This window comes from Microplitis mediator, chromosome 3 (genome assembly GCF_029852145.1).
Source record: "Microplitis mediator isolate UGA2020A chromosome 3, iyMicMedi2.1, whole genome shotgun sequence".
Lineage (NCBI taxonomy): Eukaryota > Metazoa > Arthropoda > Insecta > Hymenoptera > Braconidae > Microplitis > Microplitis mediator.
The window spans coordinates 22,769,577-22,786,167 of NC_079971.1; the positions used below are offsets into that span (position 1 = coordinate 22,769,577).

Genomic DNA, 16,591 nt, shown 5'->3' on the forward strand with positions numbered 1-16,591 from the left:
GTGTTCGTGAGTCAAAATTGTAGTAGTGTGTGTAGGAGGTGGCATATGACCATGAGTACGGTTATTAAATGAGTTATGAGCAATAATTAATGATAATATAGTTATATCAAGATTTTAACTTTTTTTGCGGTTAAAATTGTTTTTATTATCCAATCAGCAATAAATGAGATAAAATTGCTCGCTTATATAAAATTATAATGATTAGAAAAATTTTTAAATAATGACAGTATGGGACTGAAAATTATAAAAAAATTTTTCTTTTTTAAATTAAGCAATTTTGCGCTTAAAGAAATCAATATTTTTTTTTTAGTAAAAAATAATTTATTTGGATAAAAATAAAAGCTGGATATTGATTCAACGGCCACGTGCCTGTGGATTAAAAATTAAAAAAAAAACGGATGACGCAATAAAATTTTTATTCTTTTTGTACAAATTATTCTATTTACTAGAGGTAAATTTAAAAAAGGGTGTAATGAATTATTATTTATGTCATCCATTCAATATACATAATATTTATTGTCTAAATAATATATATTGTACATGTACAGTATTATAATTGCATAGAATATTCTAAAATCTCATTCGATCTATCTAATAGTGCAAGTCATGAAAAAAATATTTCATAGACGCAATGTCAGCTTTTTTTTATGTATACAGATAATTGCTCAGGTAACAAAATCTTGACGTGTTATTGTTGCGGTTACGTAATTACTCAATCAGGTACAACATAATCTATTAAGTAAAAAAGTCCTTACAGCGGCGGGGGGAGAAGGGGCGGTCTACTTAAGGAAATACTGAGTTTTCGAGAACTCGAATACGCAAAATTTTTTTTTAATGAAATTCAGAGAAATTGAAAAAATTTTCAGTTGCCGTTGAAAAAAAAAGTTTTCATTTTTGCGGGCAAAATGGGGTATTCCCTAAAAGAGGTAAAGAAAAAAAAATTCTGGATTTTAAATGAATTTGATTGAATTAAATTTTTCTGTTAATTTACACACAGTAAAAAAGGATTCGTCAAACTCAACACATCCGTGTGTAAAACGAACGTTTTACATTTATTTATATGTTACTTCAACATGTTGTAAGTGTTAAAAGAAAGTTACACACGCATAAGTTAAAAATAAAAATTTTCCAAGAATTCTTTTGTGATGGTCGAGATTATTTTTAACATATTTTGTGTGTTGATTTGATACTAACATATAAAAAGTGTTACTTTCGAATAAAATGACATTTCTGTGTGTTAAAAAATCAATCGATTGCGACAGTTCAAACGAGATAAATACTGTATGTTAAATTGACACACAAAAGTGTTAAAAATTCAACACTCAGAATTTTAACACACGTTTTTTTTTACACTTTGACGATTCGTTTTTTACTGTGCATGAAGGAAAATTACATTTTACATAATTATTGGATACAAAAGAAAAATTTTAACAGTTTTTATCATAAAACAAATATCGTTAATATTCTTCGACTGTCACTCAATTTTTAAAAAAGTTTAACAAAGAAAATTCAAAATACAACTCAATTATATTTACGGAAGTGTTTTTTTTTAATAAAATTTTAGGGGTACCCCACCCCCTTTCATCCCCTATATATGTTTACATATAGGGGGATGACGGGTAAAACGAGACCGCTAATGCAATAGTAGATTTTTTCGCTTTTAATCCCGTGAATCTTCTTTTTTTGACTTTCATTCGAAATGATTGAACCAAATTTCCAGCTGCCATAGAAAGAAAATTTTTTTCCAGTGGGCGAAATGGTCCTCTTCCAAAATAAGTAACAAAATTTTTTTTATCGCTGATATTTTAATTAATTAATCGTTTTTTTTTTTTTTTTTTTTTTTGTTATAAGAAATAATAAGTCATTAATTTTTAATCTTAAAAAAAAAAATAGCAAATTCATGTAAGCTCGATTTTTTGACCAGGGTGTCATTCTCATATTCGCTTTTTCTCAGACGCGTTTTCATTTGTTTCTCTATTCGCACTCAAGTGGATAAACGGTACTATCTTTGTTGCACTTGTACAGTAAATGGAAACTTTGTCCAAGCTTTTCTCGTAAACAAATGGGAGTTGTCAAAAAATTGAAGTGCACTTCGCTAGTTCATAGAGTAAAGCATCGGGTCTGTGTCTTTATTTAGCGTTTAGGGTTTTTATCTCAGAGAAAAGCTTGGACAAAATTATCTGAAAACGGTTCTTAAGGAGTTTTTTTAATATTTAAAAAAATTCCATTCTTGGGTACCAACAAAAATCCTCGGCGATTCACCTCATAATTAAGATCTGTCTTATCACAAACATCAACAGTATGATTGCGTAAAACAGTTATTAATCCTACTTTTGATTGCATGGTTCCAAAACGTGCACCGATGCAATTACGTGGGCCGTCTCCAAATGACAAGAAAGTCATTTCATGTCGTTTATTAATTTCTTGCTCATCAAAACGCTCGGGATCAAATTGATTTGGATTTGGAAAATACTGGGGATCTCTTTGGATTGCGTATATTGGAAACCAGATATCAGTGCCTACGGGAATCGTCACGTCGGTGTCTGTAAATTTGTAAGTTTCCATTGAACGACGGGACAAAAATGGCAGCGGAGGGTATTTTCGTAAAGTTTCTGAAAAATATGGAAAAATTCGGTTAGTCGTTATCTTAATTTTTTACCATGTACTTTAGTTCGAATACCTTTTATCACTTTATCTAGATACTTCATATTTTTGATACCGTCGTAAGTTAATTTTCCATTTGTTTGAATTAATTCCTCGCGAATTTCTTGTCTTAACTTTTCCTGAATCGATTTATTGCGGGCTAATTCGTAAAGTGCGTTACCGATCGTTGTTGATGAAGTTTCGAAACCGGCAGCGAAAAATACAAATAATTGGGCTGCTAATAATTCATCTGTTAGTTCTGTAAAATAAATACTTTTATATTTTTTTATTTTCATACTTTTCAAAATCAATAGAATGATTCAAGATAAAAATCAAAACTTGTCGATGCCCTTACGGTTATCGAAATTAATATCAGAAACCATGAGGACTTATCAAAAAATTTTCAAAATTTGTATTTTTTCATTTTAATACTGGTCGAAAATTAATAGAATGGTTCAAAAAAAAATTTGTCCTTACGGTTATCGAAATTAGTATCAAAAACCATGAGGACTTATCAAAAAATTTTCAAAATTTGTATTTTTTCATTTTAATACTGTTTGGAAATTAATAGAATGGTTCAAAAAAAAAATTTGTCCTTACGGTTATCAAAATTAATATCAGAAACCATGAGGACTTATCAAAATATTTTCAAAATTTGTATTTTTTCATTTGAATACTGTTTGAAAATTAATAGAATGGTTCAAAAAAAAATTTGTCTCTGTCCTTACGGTTCATGAGTTGATACTGAAGACCATGAGAACGTATCCGGAAATTTCCAAAATTTGAATTTTTTCAATTTCATACATTTTTAAAATTAATAGAATGATTCAAGAAACACAATTTGTCTCTGCCCTTATGGTTTCCGGGTTGATACCGATAACTATAAGGATGAATAAAAAAAATTCGAAATTTGTATTTACTAAATTTTAAACTTCCAGATGATGAAACAATAATTTTTTTTGTACCCTCTATAAAAACTGTAGTACCATAAAAATGTCACCGAGCCGAATTTATAAAATATATTTGACATAATAAAAACACAAAAAACATCAGTCATTACCAATATCTCCAACTTTATTCGGTTGATCCTTCAGTGCCATTAATAAATCAATAAAGTCATGTCTCACGACACCATTTTTCTTGCGATAATCCATAGTATCCTTGGTAATACCAACAAAGAAATCAACCATTTCTGTATCTCGAAAAAAATAACCCACGATTTTAAAAAGCCCGGGGGTGAAATTAGCCAAAATACCTCTGCCAACATTTTTAAAATTCAATTCAAAAATTCTCTTGCCCATTTTACGAAACAAACTGTCTTCCTCCGCAATCGCATTTGCTTTAAGCCCAAAAGCACAAACACCAATAACATCTGTCGCGAAGCGGGCGGGAATGTCACGCATATCAACAATTTGATTTTCAAATTTATCTAAATGATTTTCCATTTGATCAGCACACTCAAGTAATAAATAAAACATGTCTTTTAATTTGCCCGATGTAAATATCGGGGACAATTTTGAACGCAGTAACCGCCATCTTTTTGGCTCTAAATTAAACAAATGAACTGACAAAGGGTCATGAGATTCATTTATCGCTTGCCCGCGATCAACAAATTTACTAAAATCTTTTATCAAAACATCTTTTATTAAATTTAAATCATTTAATACCACAACTGGATTACGTAACTCATAAATTCCCACCAATTTATCATTTTTGTAATCCGTATAAATTTGTTGGAGATATGTTGCGAAATTATGTTTACCGGTTATGATGTCACTGACAGTTCCAAAAGGTAGAGACGGTTTTGGTCCATTTACGTTACGCGATGACCAAAAATTCCAATTATTTGTATAGTAATAATAGAATATTATTAGTGATACAACTATTAATGTTAATTCTAATAACATTTTTTATTTTTTTAATTAACACAACACTTCTTATTTTCGGTTCGCAAGTTTATAATTTTTTCCTTCTGCGCGTAAACTGATATTAGTAAATGAATTAAATGACTTTTAGTGTATACTTATCTAAAGAGAACACTACAGATATACTTCCCTACTCTTACTTGTAGAATTGTGATGTCATGTTGCTGTTAGCTGGATGACATTGCGAATAATTGCATGTATTCATCAGTATTGTGATCATAATATCTTCATAAAACTAAAAAAAAAAAGTTTATTTAGCGACAGCATCAAATGTTTGTTGTGAGAAAAATCATATTTTGAAAAAAAGATATTCCAGATTATTATTTTTATTTTTTGAGTTTTATGAGATAAATGTATACAGAAAAAAAAGGATTTCTTGACGCAAATTTTTCCTCACCTCAAAAAACTATTTCTTGGCTCACGTAAATTTTTGCTTTTAATTCATAATGCAAAAAATTTCTTAAGGCATGTAAACATTTTTTGTGCAAAGAAATTATTTTTTTCTGTGTAATTAATAATGTACATATTTGAATATCATTTCCTACATTGAGCCCCCGGAGTGCAACGGACCCCCTCAAAAATTTTCCAAAAAAAAATTTATCATCGCAGTCGATTTTCATGAATTTGATTTTTCAACGGGTTTTGAAATTATGATCATAGTGATACAAAATACTTGGGGCAAAACAGACCAGTAAAAAATTTTGAAAAAAAAAAAAAAAAACACTGTAATTGATAATGCGGCATCTTTATGGCATTTGCCCCGAAAATTGGTTCCAACCTTTAAAGGAATTTCGACCTCGAAATTTCTTGTGATATGACTCCCGAATTATTTTTCAAAACCTGTTAATTAACATAGAAAATATCATAATTGGATAAATTCAACCAACAGTCAAAAATTTTATTCTATAATTTATTTATGCAGCATCAGGTACATGGTCGCGAAAAGATAGTGGACTTAGATTCCATTGCATTATCTGGGCTTTTTTCTCTAGTTATTATATAAAACCCTCTGGTTTTATTGACCAATATTGCAATTATAAAAAGTCAACTTTCATAAAAATTTTTTTTCTGAAAGAAAGATTAAAAAAATTAATATTTTTCTGAAATTATCTAATAAGCACTTTAAGTTAAAATTGCAACTTAATTACACGGAAAAAAAAAATAGGTGCTGCATCAGGACGCAGTCCTGTGGGAGCAACAGGATTTTTCCTGTGGAATAAATAGGATAAGGAACAAGTTTCATGTACTGTTTTTTTGTCCGTATAATGAAATTTCAAAATTTGAAAAAAATTTCAATTTTGAAAAAAAAATTAACTTCGAAAAAAAAATTTTATTTTTTTCAAACTTTGAATTTTTTCAAAATATTATTTTTTTAAAACCATTAATTAAATAATCACAATAATTTTCGTGTAAATAGACATAATAATAACAATCAATAATGATAAATTTATATAAATGATAAACGAAGGGTAAATAAACAATAATATATAAAATAATGTATTATTTCAATTAAAAAAAAATAATAATAATAATTGATATGATAAATATGAATTACATTTTTTTCAGTGATATGACTATTTTTTTTTTCTTTCATACTTAATTATTAGTATAAAAATAAGATAATAAGTAAAATAAGAAATACATTAGAAAAAAAATTAATAATTAATTTAGTAACATTCACGCATGTAAAATATACACTTGCACTCATTTGCAGACCTTACTTTAAATTTTAAATAATCATAATTGGGAACGGTGATAAAAAAATTATTTTAATTATGAGGATGATGAAAAAAATTTTTATAAACATCACGAGTTTGATTAAAAAAATCAAAAGTAATAATAATAACAGTTAGTGAAGTCAATGTCATTGTGATAAATATAAACTTCGTTTTTTTTTTTTTTTTATATTTAAATTTAATAAATCTAAATTTTTGCGAATTTCAAATAGATTCCATTTAATGGCGCTAATAAAAATCCAGTTGGATGAATTTTATAAGGTATGTCTGTTTTTTCACATACATCAACACGGTATTTTTCAAGAATTTTAATTAAACCCACTTTTGATTGGTGATTAGAAAATCTTGCTCCTAAAATTTGAAAATTTATTTTTATAATGATAATAATAGATATTTATATTTTTATATAGTCGAATTCCATTAAGTCAGATTCCATTAACTCGGAACTTCCCCTCAATCTCGACCCCCATTACGAGCCACGTTGTCTCCCACCCAATGCTACACATTTGCACAGGAATGTGTATATTTGTGTATGCATCATTCATGTAAATGTAAGTGCGCATGCGTTGTAGTTTAATGCTTAAAGGAGAAGGGATATTCAATATGTCAGAATTTCCAATAAATTTCTGCCCCTCTGTAGACTAACTGTCCGAGTTAATGGAATTCTACTGTAGTGATTAAATATAATTACCAATACAACTTCTTGGTCCGGTACCAAAAGGCAGCCAAGTCAATGGATGTCTTGAAGCTTTACCCTCTGGTGTCCATCGCTCGGGATCAAAGACTTCTGGATTTGGATAAATATGAGGATCTCGATGAATCGCCAGAACTGGTACCATTACCTTCATGTCTGTTGGTATCGTAATATTTGTACCAGAGAAGGTGTAATTACAGTTAGCACGTCTCACTAATAACGTCGCTGGTGGATAAAGTCTCAAGGATTCTATAAATAAATATCATTTGCTTATTAATTTTAATTACATCAACAATTTGATTTTGAAATTTCAAAAAAACCGCCATAATAAGCACCGCCCATTCATGCGCACGCATATTTATAAGAGCAGAAACGCCACCTGCAACTGAGGTGGTCAAAGCTCGGCCATTTTTTTATTTTTACGCTTCGCGCATTACAAATTCTTAGTAGCAATGATATTATGCAAAATAATAAATATGTATGTTAATATATTTTTTTTGTACGTCATCTGGTAAGGAATCAATAAATTTAAACAATAGTCAAAAATGAATTATCTGTTGGTTTATAAATATTGAATAAAATTATTTTACTGCCACGAGATTTTTCTCTATTAGTCGATTGATTGGAAATGTGAAGAAATAAAAATGATCATAACTTTAATTAGTTTTGAGCCAATTACTAAAATTTACTGAAGTTATTTTCGATGTAATTTAAAGATCGATGAAAAATTGAATTACATTTAAAAAAACCAAATTAAGTAAATTCATAATTTCGCATTTTTTATAAATAATTAGGAATCTACTCAATAAATTAATCTCGAAATTGAAGCAGATTATTTTGTTACAACTATCAGTGAATAAATCCCTAAACTCACCTCTAAATACCATATCCATATATTTCATAGACTTAATGATATCATAAGTAATTTCACCATTACACGCTTTTAACGTATCCAAAATTTCAGCTCTCAATTTATCCTGTACATTTTGATGCAACGCCAGTTCATAAAGCGCATTACTCATTGTCGTCGACGAAGTTTCAAATCCCGCCAAAAAGAAAACAAACAACTGTGACGTTAATAGTTCATCAGTTAATTTTATTTCAATTTTATCCGGATTGTCTTGAAGTTCCATTATTTGATCAATAAAATCATGTTTTACAACATTGTATTTACGTCTATGCGCAATAGCATCCTTCATAGTATTCATAAAAAAATCAACAACCATTTTATCCTTCATAGCAGGTCCAATAATTTTATAAACAGCCGGAAATAATTCACGTACACGAAACCGAAATAATTTAAATGAGTTCACTTTAAACACATATTTTCCCATACGACGAAAGTCACTATTATCATCGCTCATAGCATTCATTTGTACACCAAATACACAAGTTCCAATAACGTCTGTTGTAAATCGCGCTGTTAGATCACGTACTTCAATAGGTTCATCTTTAGCGACGGTTTTTTCTAAGTAGTCTTGAAAATAATTACCACATTCACGAAGTAAATAAAACATTTCTTTTAATTTTCCTGACGTAAATGCCGGTGATAATTTATTTCTCAGTGGGCGCCATCTCGCATGCTCCAATTTTATTAAATTTTGTGACAAAGGGTCCGCATGTTCAAATGTTTTTAATCCACGATCATGAAATTTTGAAAAGTCACGTATAAATACGTCTTTTATTAAGTCTAAATCTCTAAGTATCAAAAGTGGTGTTCGCCGTACAAATACACCCACCATTGGTTCATTTGGAAATTCATGGTAATATTTAGCAAGCCATTCACCGAGTGATATTTTACTAAATAGAACATCACGAAAATTACCAATAAATGCTGTTGGTACTGGACCAGCTACACCGCGTTCAATCCAAAATTTAAATGTTGCTGTTGTATACCAGTATAAGAATATCAAAAATGCTATAAAACATCCTATATATTCGATCAGATTCATTATTTCGGTATCTGAAAAAAAAAAAAAAATTATTTAACATAATTTTAGTAACTTCAATTAATATAATAAAAGTTTCGAAGTCGGGACATTAAAAATGAACAAAACGTCGCTATAATTAAATATGTAAAATTTCATATAATTTATATTCTGACGTTAATTATTTTGGGCAATAACAATAATGAGTCATTTTTTAAAATAGTGACTGAAAAAAAAAACTTACATGTGATGCAGTGCAACAACAAACTCACAATGACGAAGTTCACAAAGATCGTATTAAACTGGTTAACAGAGATATATTCGTTGAAAGTGCAAACAATTTAATGATAAGCCATTAATGTACTCGATTGTAGCATATCGTTCCTCTTTTATTATGAATTCTTATTCAATTTTTTATTTTCTAAGGAGGAAAGTATACACATTTATAATCTAATCACAAAAGTTCTTCAGGATTATCATTAGCATATTTTTTTAAAGCATTGGATTCAATATGCATCTGATGACAATTGCAGTTATGCAAATTCTTACCACGCTTTTAAAAAATGCAATCGAGGGTGCAAAGTTCTGTCATTGTTTTTCATGATTATTAACTTGTAGGGGATCCTTAATGTTAGTTATATATTTATTTATATTAGTGATCTATAATGGAATTTTGAAGGCTATTAATTCAAAAAAAAATTTTAATCCCACGGTAATGCGTTAGTTTTAACCCTGGTTCTGTTAATTTTTTTGTAGACCGTTATAAGTTACCGAAGAAGGAATTCTCAGGAATGATCATATATAACCATATATAAGCTAGTATATGATCAGATATAATCATGTATAATGTATGTCTAAATTTAATCTGCGAAATGTGATCATATAAAAACAGATGACATAAGACATGATCTATAATTATTTGTGACAGTGCCTCCATATATGATCATGTAGGCTATAAATTCGGTTTGTATTCACGTGTGATCATATAAAAACAGATGGCATTAGACATGGGCAATTATCATATATTATAATGTTTTCGTACATGATCATGTAGGATATAAATTTTATCTGCAGTGATATGTAATCATATAAAAATAGATGACATCAGACATGATCAGTGGTCATAGATGATCGTGTAGGCTCTAAATGTTTTCTGTAATGATAGGTGATCATAGAAAAACACATGACATGAAACACGACTAAAGATCAAATATGATAGTGTCTCCATATATGATCACATATGATTATGTACCGCTATAAATTTGATCTGTTGTCATATGTATAGTTACAGTGCTCCCCCCCTAAGATATCAGACTCGGAGCTCTTAGAGAGGTACCCCTTCAACTCTTAAAAGGTGGAGCTATTAAAAATAGAAGCATGCGCAGTCTTACTATCTATAAGTATATCTATGTGTATGCAAACAGCTGACTTATAGTAGCGGCTCAAGCGCATGCGCAAGTAAATCCCACTGAGTGTAATGGGAAAACTGAATTGTGGGGAAATGATATTTTACAGAGGGATATCTGAGGGGGGGAGGGTCACTGTATCTGAATATGCATTGTATCAGAAATAATTATAATTTATTATATATCATTATACTTGGTACCATATGAACTCATATATGAGCAAATTTACATTTATATATGAGCATGTACAACAATAATATCTGATATATATATATATAGAAGCATGTATGATCATATGGGGACACACATGACATGAGATTTATCATATAAGTTATTAGTTTGATCATACGTTGTAGGCTGATAGTTGAATATAGGGGAAGGGAGGAGGGGGGGGGGGGCAAAAAGGGGTAGGGTAGGCAAAACGGGGTACTCCAAAAATTTTATGAAAAAAAAAATTTTTTTTTTCGTCTAATTAGTGTAAATCCGATATATTTGCGCACTTTTAGCCCTACGCATGACACCTGGGGCAAAATGGACCAGCCGAAAATTTTAAAAAAATTATTCTTTCATATTTTTATCGTCAAATTGAAAAAAATATAATACACTAATCCATTTTTCGGCTGACTTGTTATAGCTGGGGCAAATTTGGCCACTAAAAATATTCGAAAATAATATTTTATTTTTTTATTGATAAAATATTTTAAATAATGCAAAATAATCTGTAATCTAAAAAGTCAAAAAACACGTTTTTTGGGTTCAAAATAATGACAAATAAGAAATACAGAATTGTTTTTTTTATTAAATAGCAATTAGTAATTAAGCTAATCGAGGGGAAACGATTTATTACACTTAAAAAAATTTTTCTTGAGTATTGTAAAACCAAAAATAGTTGTCAAGAGAAAGAAATTCATTCTTCATAATGAAAACAATTAAAAAAAAAAAAAAATTATCATTTTTTGAAGGGAGGCCTCTCTGCCCCACAAAAATTTTTTTTTTGCCTTCGCGTCCACCAATGATGTGAAATGTAATTTTTCTTTATGTATATTACATATAAAAGATTCAAGTAATAAAATTTGATCAATTTTCAGAAATTTTTTTTTTAACTTTTTTTAAGGGTACCCAGTTTTGCCCGCCAAAAATAAAAATTTTATTTTTTAACGGCAGTTAAAAATTTTGTCTATTTACTTCGAATATCACTAAAAACAAAAAGATTTAGCGTATTTTAGTCCTCGAAAACTTAGTAGTTCCTTAGGTATCCCCTTTTGCCCCCCCCCCTTTCCCCTATATAATCGATTATAATATAAAATATGTTTGGCTATGAACATTTATGAACTTATATGATCTTAATTATACATAAATATGTACGAGTATTTTTCTCCCCGTGTGATTAAAAAATATTTGAGCTTTCCATTGATAGTAATCTGCAATAATTTAAATGAACATTCAATCTTGTAAAGTCTGGGAAATAAAAATTTTAATTTTATCATAACAAGAGTTGTGGGAAATACCGTGATAACCATTCCAATAACAAGTTAATTATGAATTATATAAGCAACATTGAACTCTTATCGTTGTGAAATAGTTTCCTTGTAATTTTAAATAAAAATTAAAAATTGTATCATAGAAGTTATTGAATTATCATTAAAATTGTTGATAAGTCAGAAAAAGTTCAAACAAATAAAGCGACCTATTGCGTCAGAAATTTTCATAATTTTTTCCAATTTATGAATTTTAGAAGAAAAAAAAGTCTCATGCTATGATGTCGAATTGAAACTGCTGATAATTATTACTATAAAAATTTGGGAAACCAAAAATGTATTGAGAGATAAAAAAATCTAATAAATGATTGACCCTGCGGAACAACCCCAAAGCTTCCCGTTGTTTTTGAGCTCAGGGAGCTCAAAAGTATTATTCGTAAGTACGACCTCTTTTTGAGCTCAAAAAACTGTTCGACATACAAAACATAGGGAAGGGTGGGGCAGAGCGGCCCCCCTAAGTCAATTATCACTTTTTGTGTCTTTCAACCATCAGATCACTTTACTTTTGTCCTATTTCGAACAAATTTATGGACATTTTGCCGAAATTCTAAAAAAAAATTTTTTTTTTTGTGGAGCAGAGAGGCCCCCCTTCAAAAAATTATAAAAAAATTTTTTTTTTCTGTTTTTTAACTGTTTTCATCATTAAGAATGTATTTCTTTCTCTTGACAACTATTTTTGGTTTTATATTACTCAAAAAAAATTTTTTCAGGTGTAATAAATCGTTCACCCTCGATTAGCTTAATTACTAATTGTTATTTAATAAAAATAAAACAATTCTATATTTCTTATTTGTCATTACTTTGAACCCAAAAAACGTGTTTTTTAATTTTTTAGATTATAAATAGTTTTACTTTTTTTCAAAAATTTATCAACTAAAAAAAAATTTTTACTTTTAAATGTTTTTTGTGACCAAATCTGCCTCAGACATCGAGAAACGGCCGAAAAATATGAAAAAAATGATCTTTTCAGAAGTTTTAGCTGGTCCATTTCACCCCAGGTGTTATGTGTAGGGCTATAAATGTGGAACTATTATAATTTTTTTTTAATTTGACGATAAATATACGAAAAAATCTCTTTTTCAAAATTTTCGATTTGTCCATTTTGCCCCAGATGTCATGCGTAGAGCTAAAAATGCGCAAATATATCGGATTTATAGTAATTAGTCGAAAAAAAAAATTTTTTGTATTGATCAAAATTTCAGGGGGGCCGCTCTGCCCCACCCTCCCCTACATTTCACTTACAGAAATAGTATATATGCGACTTATATCTGTAGTATTGTCGTCTGTATGCTATTTTGCCGACATATATTCCCGGATTTATATTTTTTTTCTGTATGGGTAAAAATACCAACAAAATTAATTCGCATTGAAACGGATTAAAAATATTGAACGGAAAGGAGCGACTAGTTTTCGGATTAACGTAAAGCATAACCTCCAAATTTAAAAAAAAATACAGATACAATATAAGTCAATAACTTATTATTGTATATTAATAATAAAAAAAGGAAGATAATTAAATTCTGTAAATAATTTTTATTGCAAAGTAAACAATAAACAATAAAGTGAATTGCGCAATTAGAGAAATAATTTTATTTTAAATAGAAAATAAATAAAATTTATAATAAAAAAACTAAACAATATTATATAGTTCATAAAAAAAATTTCAATAGATTCAAGGAATGAGAATAATGAAAATGTAGCTCATAGCTGATTAAAACTTGATTATTAATCTGTACGAAGAACAGCGACCTTTGAAACAGTGTCACGAAGCATCTCAATGCACTGTAAGATTATAATTGTTTATATTATATTATTTTAATAGTTTTTAATAACCCTATAAATTATATAAGTATATTATTTACTCTTTGTTTTTACAATTTTCAATAACCGAGCGATACTCTGTTAATAATAAACGCTTTTGTTAATATTTTATAAAGCAATTAATTAGAATTAATGATAATTCCAATGTACAAAAATACATAAAACTTGATTTTTTTTCATCAATGAATCTTTATTTAGAATTTATTTACATTCATATTGTATCGATCAATGAACTTTTTTTATCGTAATAATTAATTACTATTTACTTATTTATTTTTTTTTTTAAATATTTATTTAGAGTCGCATTAATCTTTGGTTCTTAGCGACTACATTAACAGTTACAATCTATACATGGCTTGAAACTATAATACAAAACAGAACGGAGAGAACAACAACATAAATGGCTGCGGTATTTGAATCAGGGTAATGACAAAGGTTGTTATACAGAATTTTGTAGATTGAAATTGATGAGTATCTCCTTGATTACGTCTAGGTGTTTTACGTTGTTAAGAATTTCTAGTAGATTGGTTGGTAGATTTAAATTTTCCTTTATAGATCTTAGTTTGGGGCACTTGATGAGTACACGTTCAACGGTTAGGATCTCTCCGAGTCAAAATTAAAACAGTAGTTTGAGCCTCCAAAGCCTCAGTTCTTTTGATGTTGGACTTGCCGCTGAATGTAATATGTTATTCAAGTCCTCAATACCCTAAACGAAACGCATGGAGGACAATCACCTTTTTAAGAAGATGTTTCGACCCTCCAAGGCCTACCATACTTTTAATCTGTAACTTCAAATGAGCTCAATTCGTTAGCATGATATTATTGTTATAATAATATCTGCGTTCTAAATACATAAAGATATTTAAATACATAAGAATATTCACTAAATGAGTATGTGAATATTGGAATTCACTGATTTGATAAGTGAATATGAGAATCCACTAAATTGAAAAGTAAATATGGGAATCCACTGATTTCATCGGAGAAAAAAAATATTACATTGCGAAAAAAAATATCAGACATTTGTAATTAGATCCGAAATGTGATTAATGTATTAGAATCATTACTTAGAGGAAGTATACATGATTTTGATTGATGAAAAAATCCCGGTGACTGCTGGACTCGAACCTGCATCCTTCCGATTCAAAGTCTTTGATGCTATCCACTGCGCTGGACTACGCATGTGATCGCGTGAGTGTAAATAGTATATTGGTTATGATACCAAACAATAACTGATGAAGAAATAAAAAATCCGTGATGTTATGATTGACGTACTCTTCATATAAATATATTATTGTTCTGTACTTCTATTTTTTTTTTACTTTGAAAGTTTTTTATTAAAATTTTTAAAAATAGTACCGTAATTATTAATTATATTAATATCTAGTAAAATATTTAATTATTTGCTAGTTAAAGTTACGAGTAAAATTGTGAAATTCATCAATTAAGAAGTGAATAACAGTTTTACTTGTAGAAATTATGAACATATCGCTAGTTCAGTAGTGGAAATCACTAATTTGCTAGTGAAGATTATAGTACTAAATTTATTAGCGAGAATTCACTAATTTGTTATTTACATACACTGATTATGAAGTGAATACTGCTTCACTAACGTAATTAATGAAATTTCCACTAATTCATGTTTAGAGAGTAGTAACAATTATTGTTAAAAATTACTAGTTACTTATTGTTAGTATAATTAGATAGTTATTATCAACAGTAATTTGATATTTATTACTGTTAATTTTTGAATAAAATAATTAAATAGTAATAATAAAATAAAGAAAATAATGAATTTTTCTCACTAACAATACTATTAAGAACATTAATTGACGTTCATAAGTTGACATACTATAAATTTCTCTACACGGAAAGAAAGTTATGGGAAGTTTTGCTATGCATTATGGGAATGGTTCCCATAATGGTATGGGAATAGTACCTATACTAGTATAGGGATGGTTCCCATAATATATGGGAACCATCCCCATAATAGTATGAGAATAGTTCCCATACCATTATGGGAATGGTTCCCATAATGATATGGGAATGGTTCCCATACCACTATGGGAATGGTTCCTATAATATTATGGGAACCATTCCCATAATGGTATGAGAATCATTCCCATACTATTATGGGAATGGTTCCCATATTGGTGTAGGAACTATTCCTATAATATTATGGGAACTATTCCCATAATGTTATGGGAACCATCCCTATAATATCATTAAATTTTTTTTTTGCCCAATAGTGTAGAAATTTCCCAAAATTTGAATTTTCTTGAATGTTTTGTGCTGACGAAAAATTCTTGTTAAAAATTTTAATGTTTTTTTGCCAAATACGATTTTTTTTTTCAATGTTTGAATTTTTGTATTTATGTTTAATAATATTTCTGTGTATTGTAGAAGTGATTACCGCACTTCTTTAAATTAATTTTTTCGTGATAATATGGGAACCATTCCCATAATATTATAGGAATGGTTCCTATAATAGTATGGGAACTATTCCCATAATATTATGGGAATGATTCCCATAATGGTATAGGAACCATTCCAATTGCATTATGGGAATAGTTCCCATACTATTATAGGAACCATTCCCATAATATTATGGGAATGGTTCCTATAATTTATGGGAATGGCTCCTATAAATTATAGGAACCATTCCCATAAATTATAGGAATGATTCCCATAATATTATAGAAAGTATTCCTATAAATTATAGGAACCATTCCTATAGTGTTATGGGTATCAATCCCATAATTATAGGAACTATTCCTATAATTATGGGAAATATTCCTATAATTATAGGAACCGCTCCTATAATTTATGGTCGTAATTCCTATGATGGTATAGGAAAAAATTTCACAAAATTATGGGAACCGCTGCCATAATTTTCTTTC

At 28.9% G+C, this 16,591-nt stretch overlaps 1 protein-coding gene across 1 annotated transcript; it reads right to left on the minus strand.

The window, feature by feature from the left end:
• Nucleotides 1-519: 519 nt before the first annotated feature.
• Nucleotides 520-9,330, minus strand: LOC130665992 (probable cytochrome P450 6a21). The gene is made up of 7 exons (XM_057466625.1): nucleotides 9,171-9,330; nucleotides 7,873-8,961; nucleotides 6,996-7,247; nucleotides 6,504-6,655; nucleotides 3,704-4,553; nucleotides 2,681-2,902; nucleotides 520-2,612 (listed from the first exon to the last, which is right to left on the minus strand). Exons 2-7 carry the CDS (start codon nucleotides 8,948-8,950, stop codon nucleotides 2,194-2,196), a joined length of 2,973 nt encoding a protein of 990 aa, XP_057322608.1. The 5' UTR covers nucleotides 8,951-8,961; nucleotides 9,171-9,330; the 3' UTR covers nucleotides 520-2,193.
• Nucleotides 9,331-16,591: the final 7,261 nt, after the last annotated feature.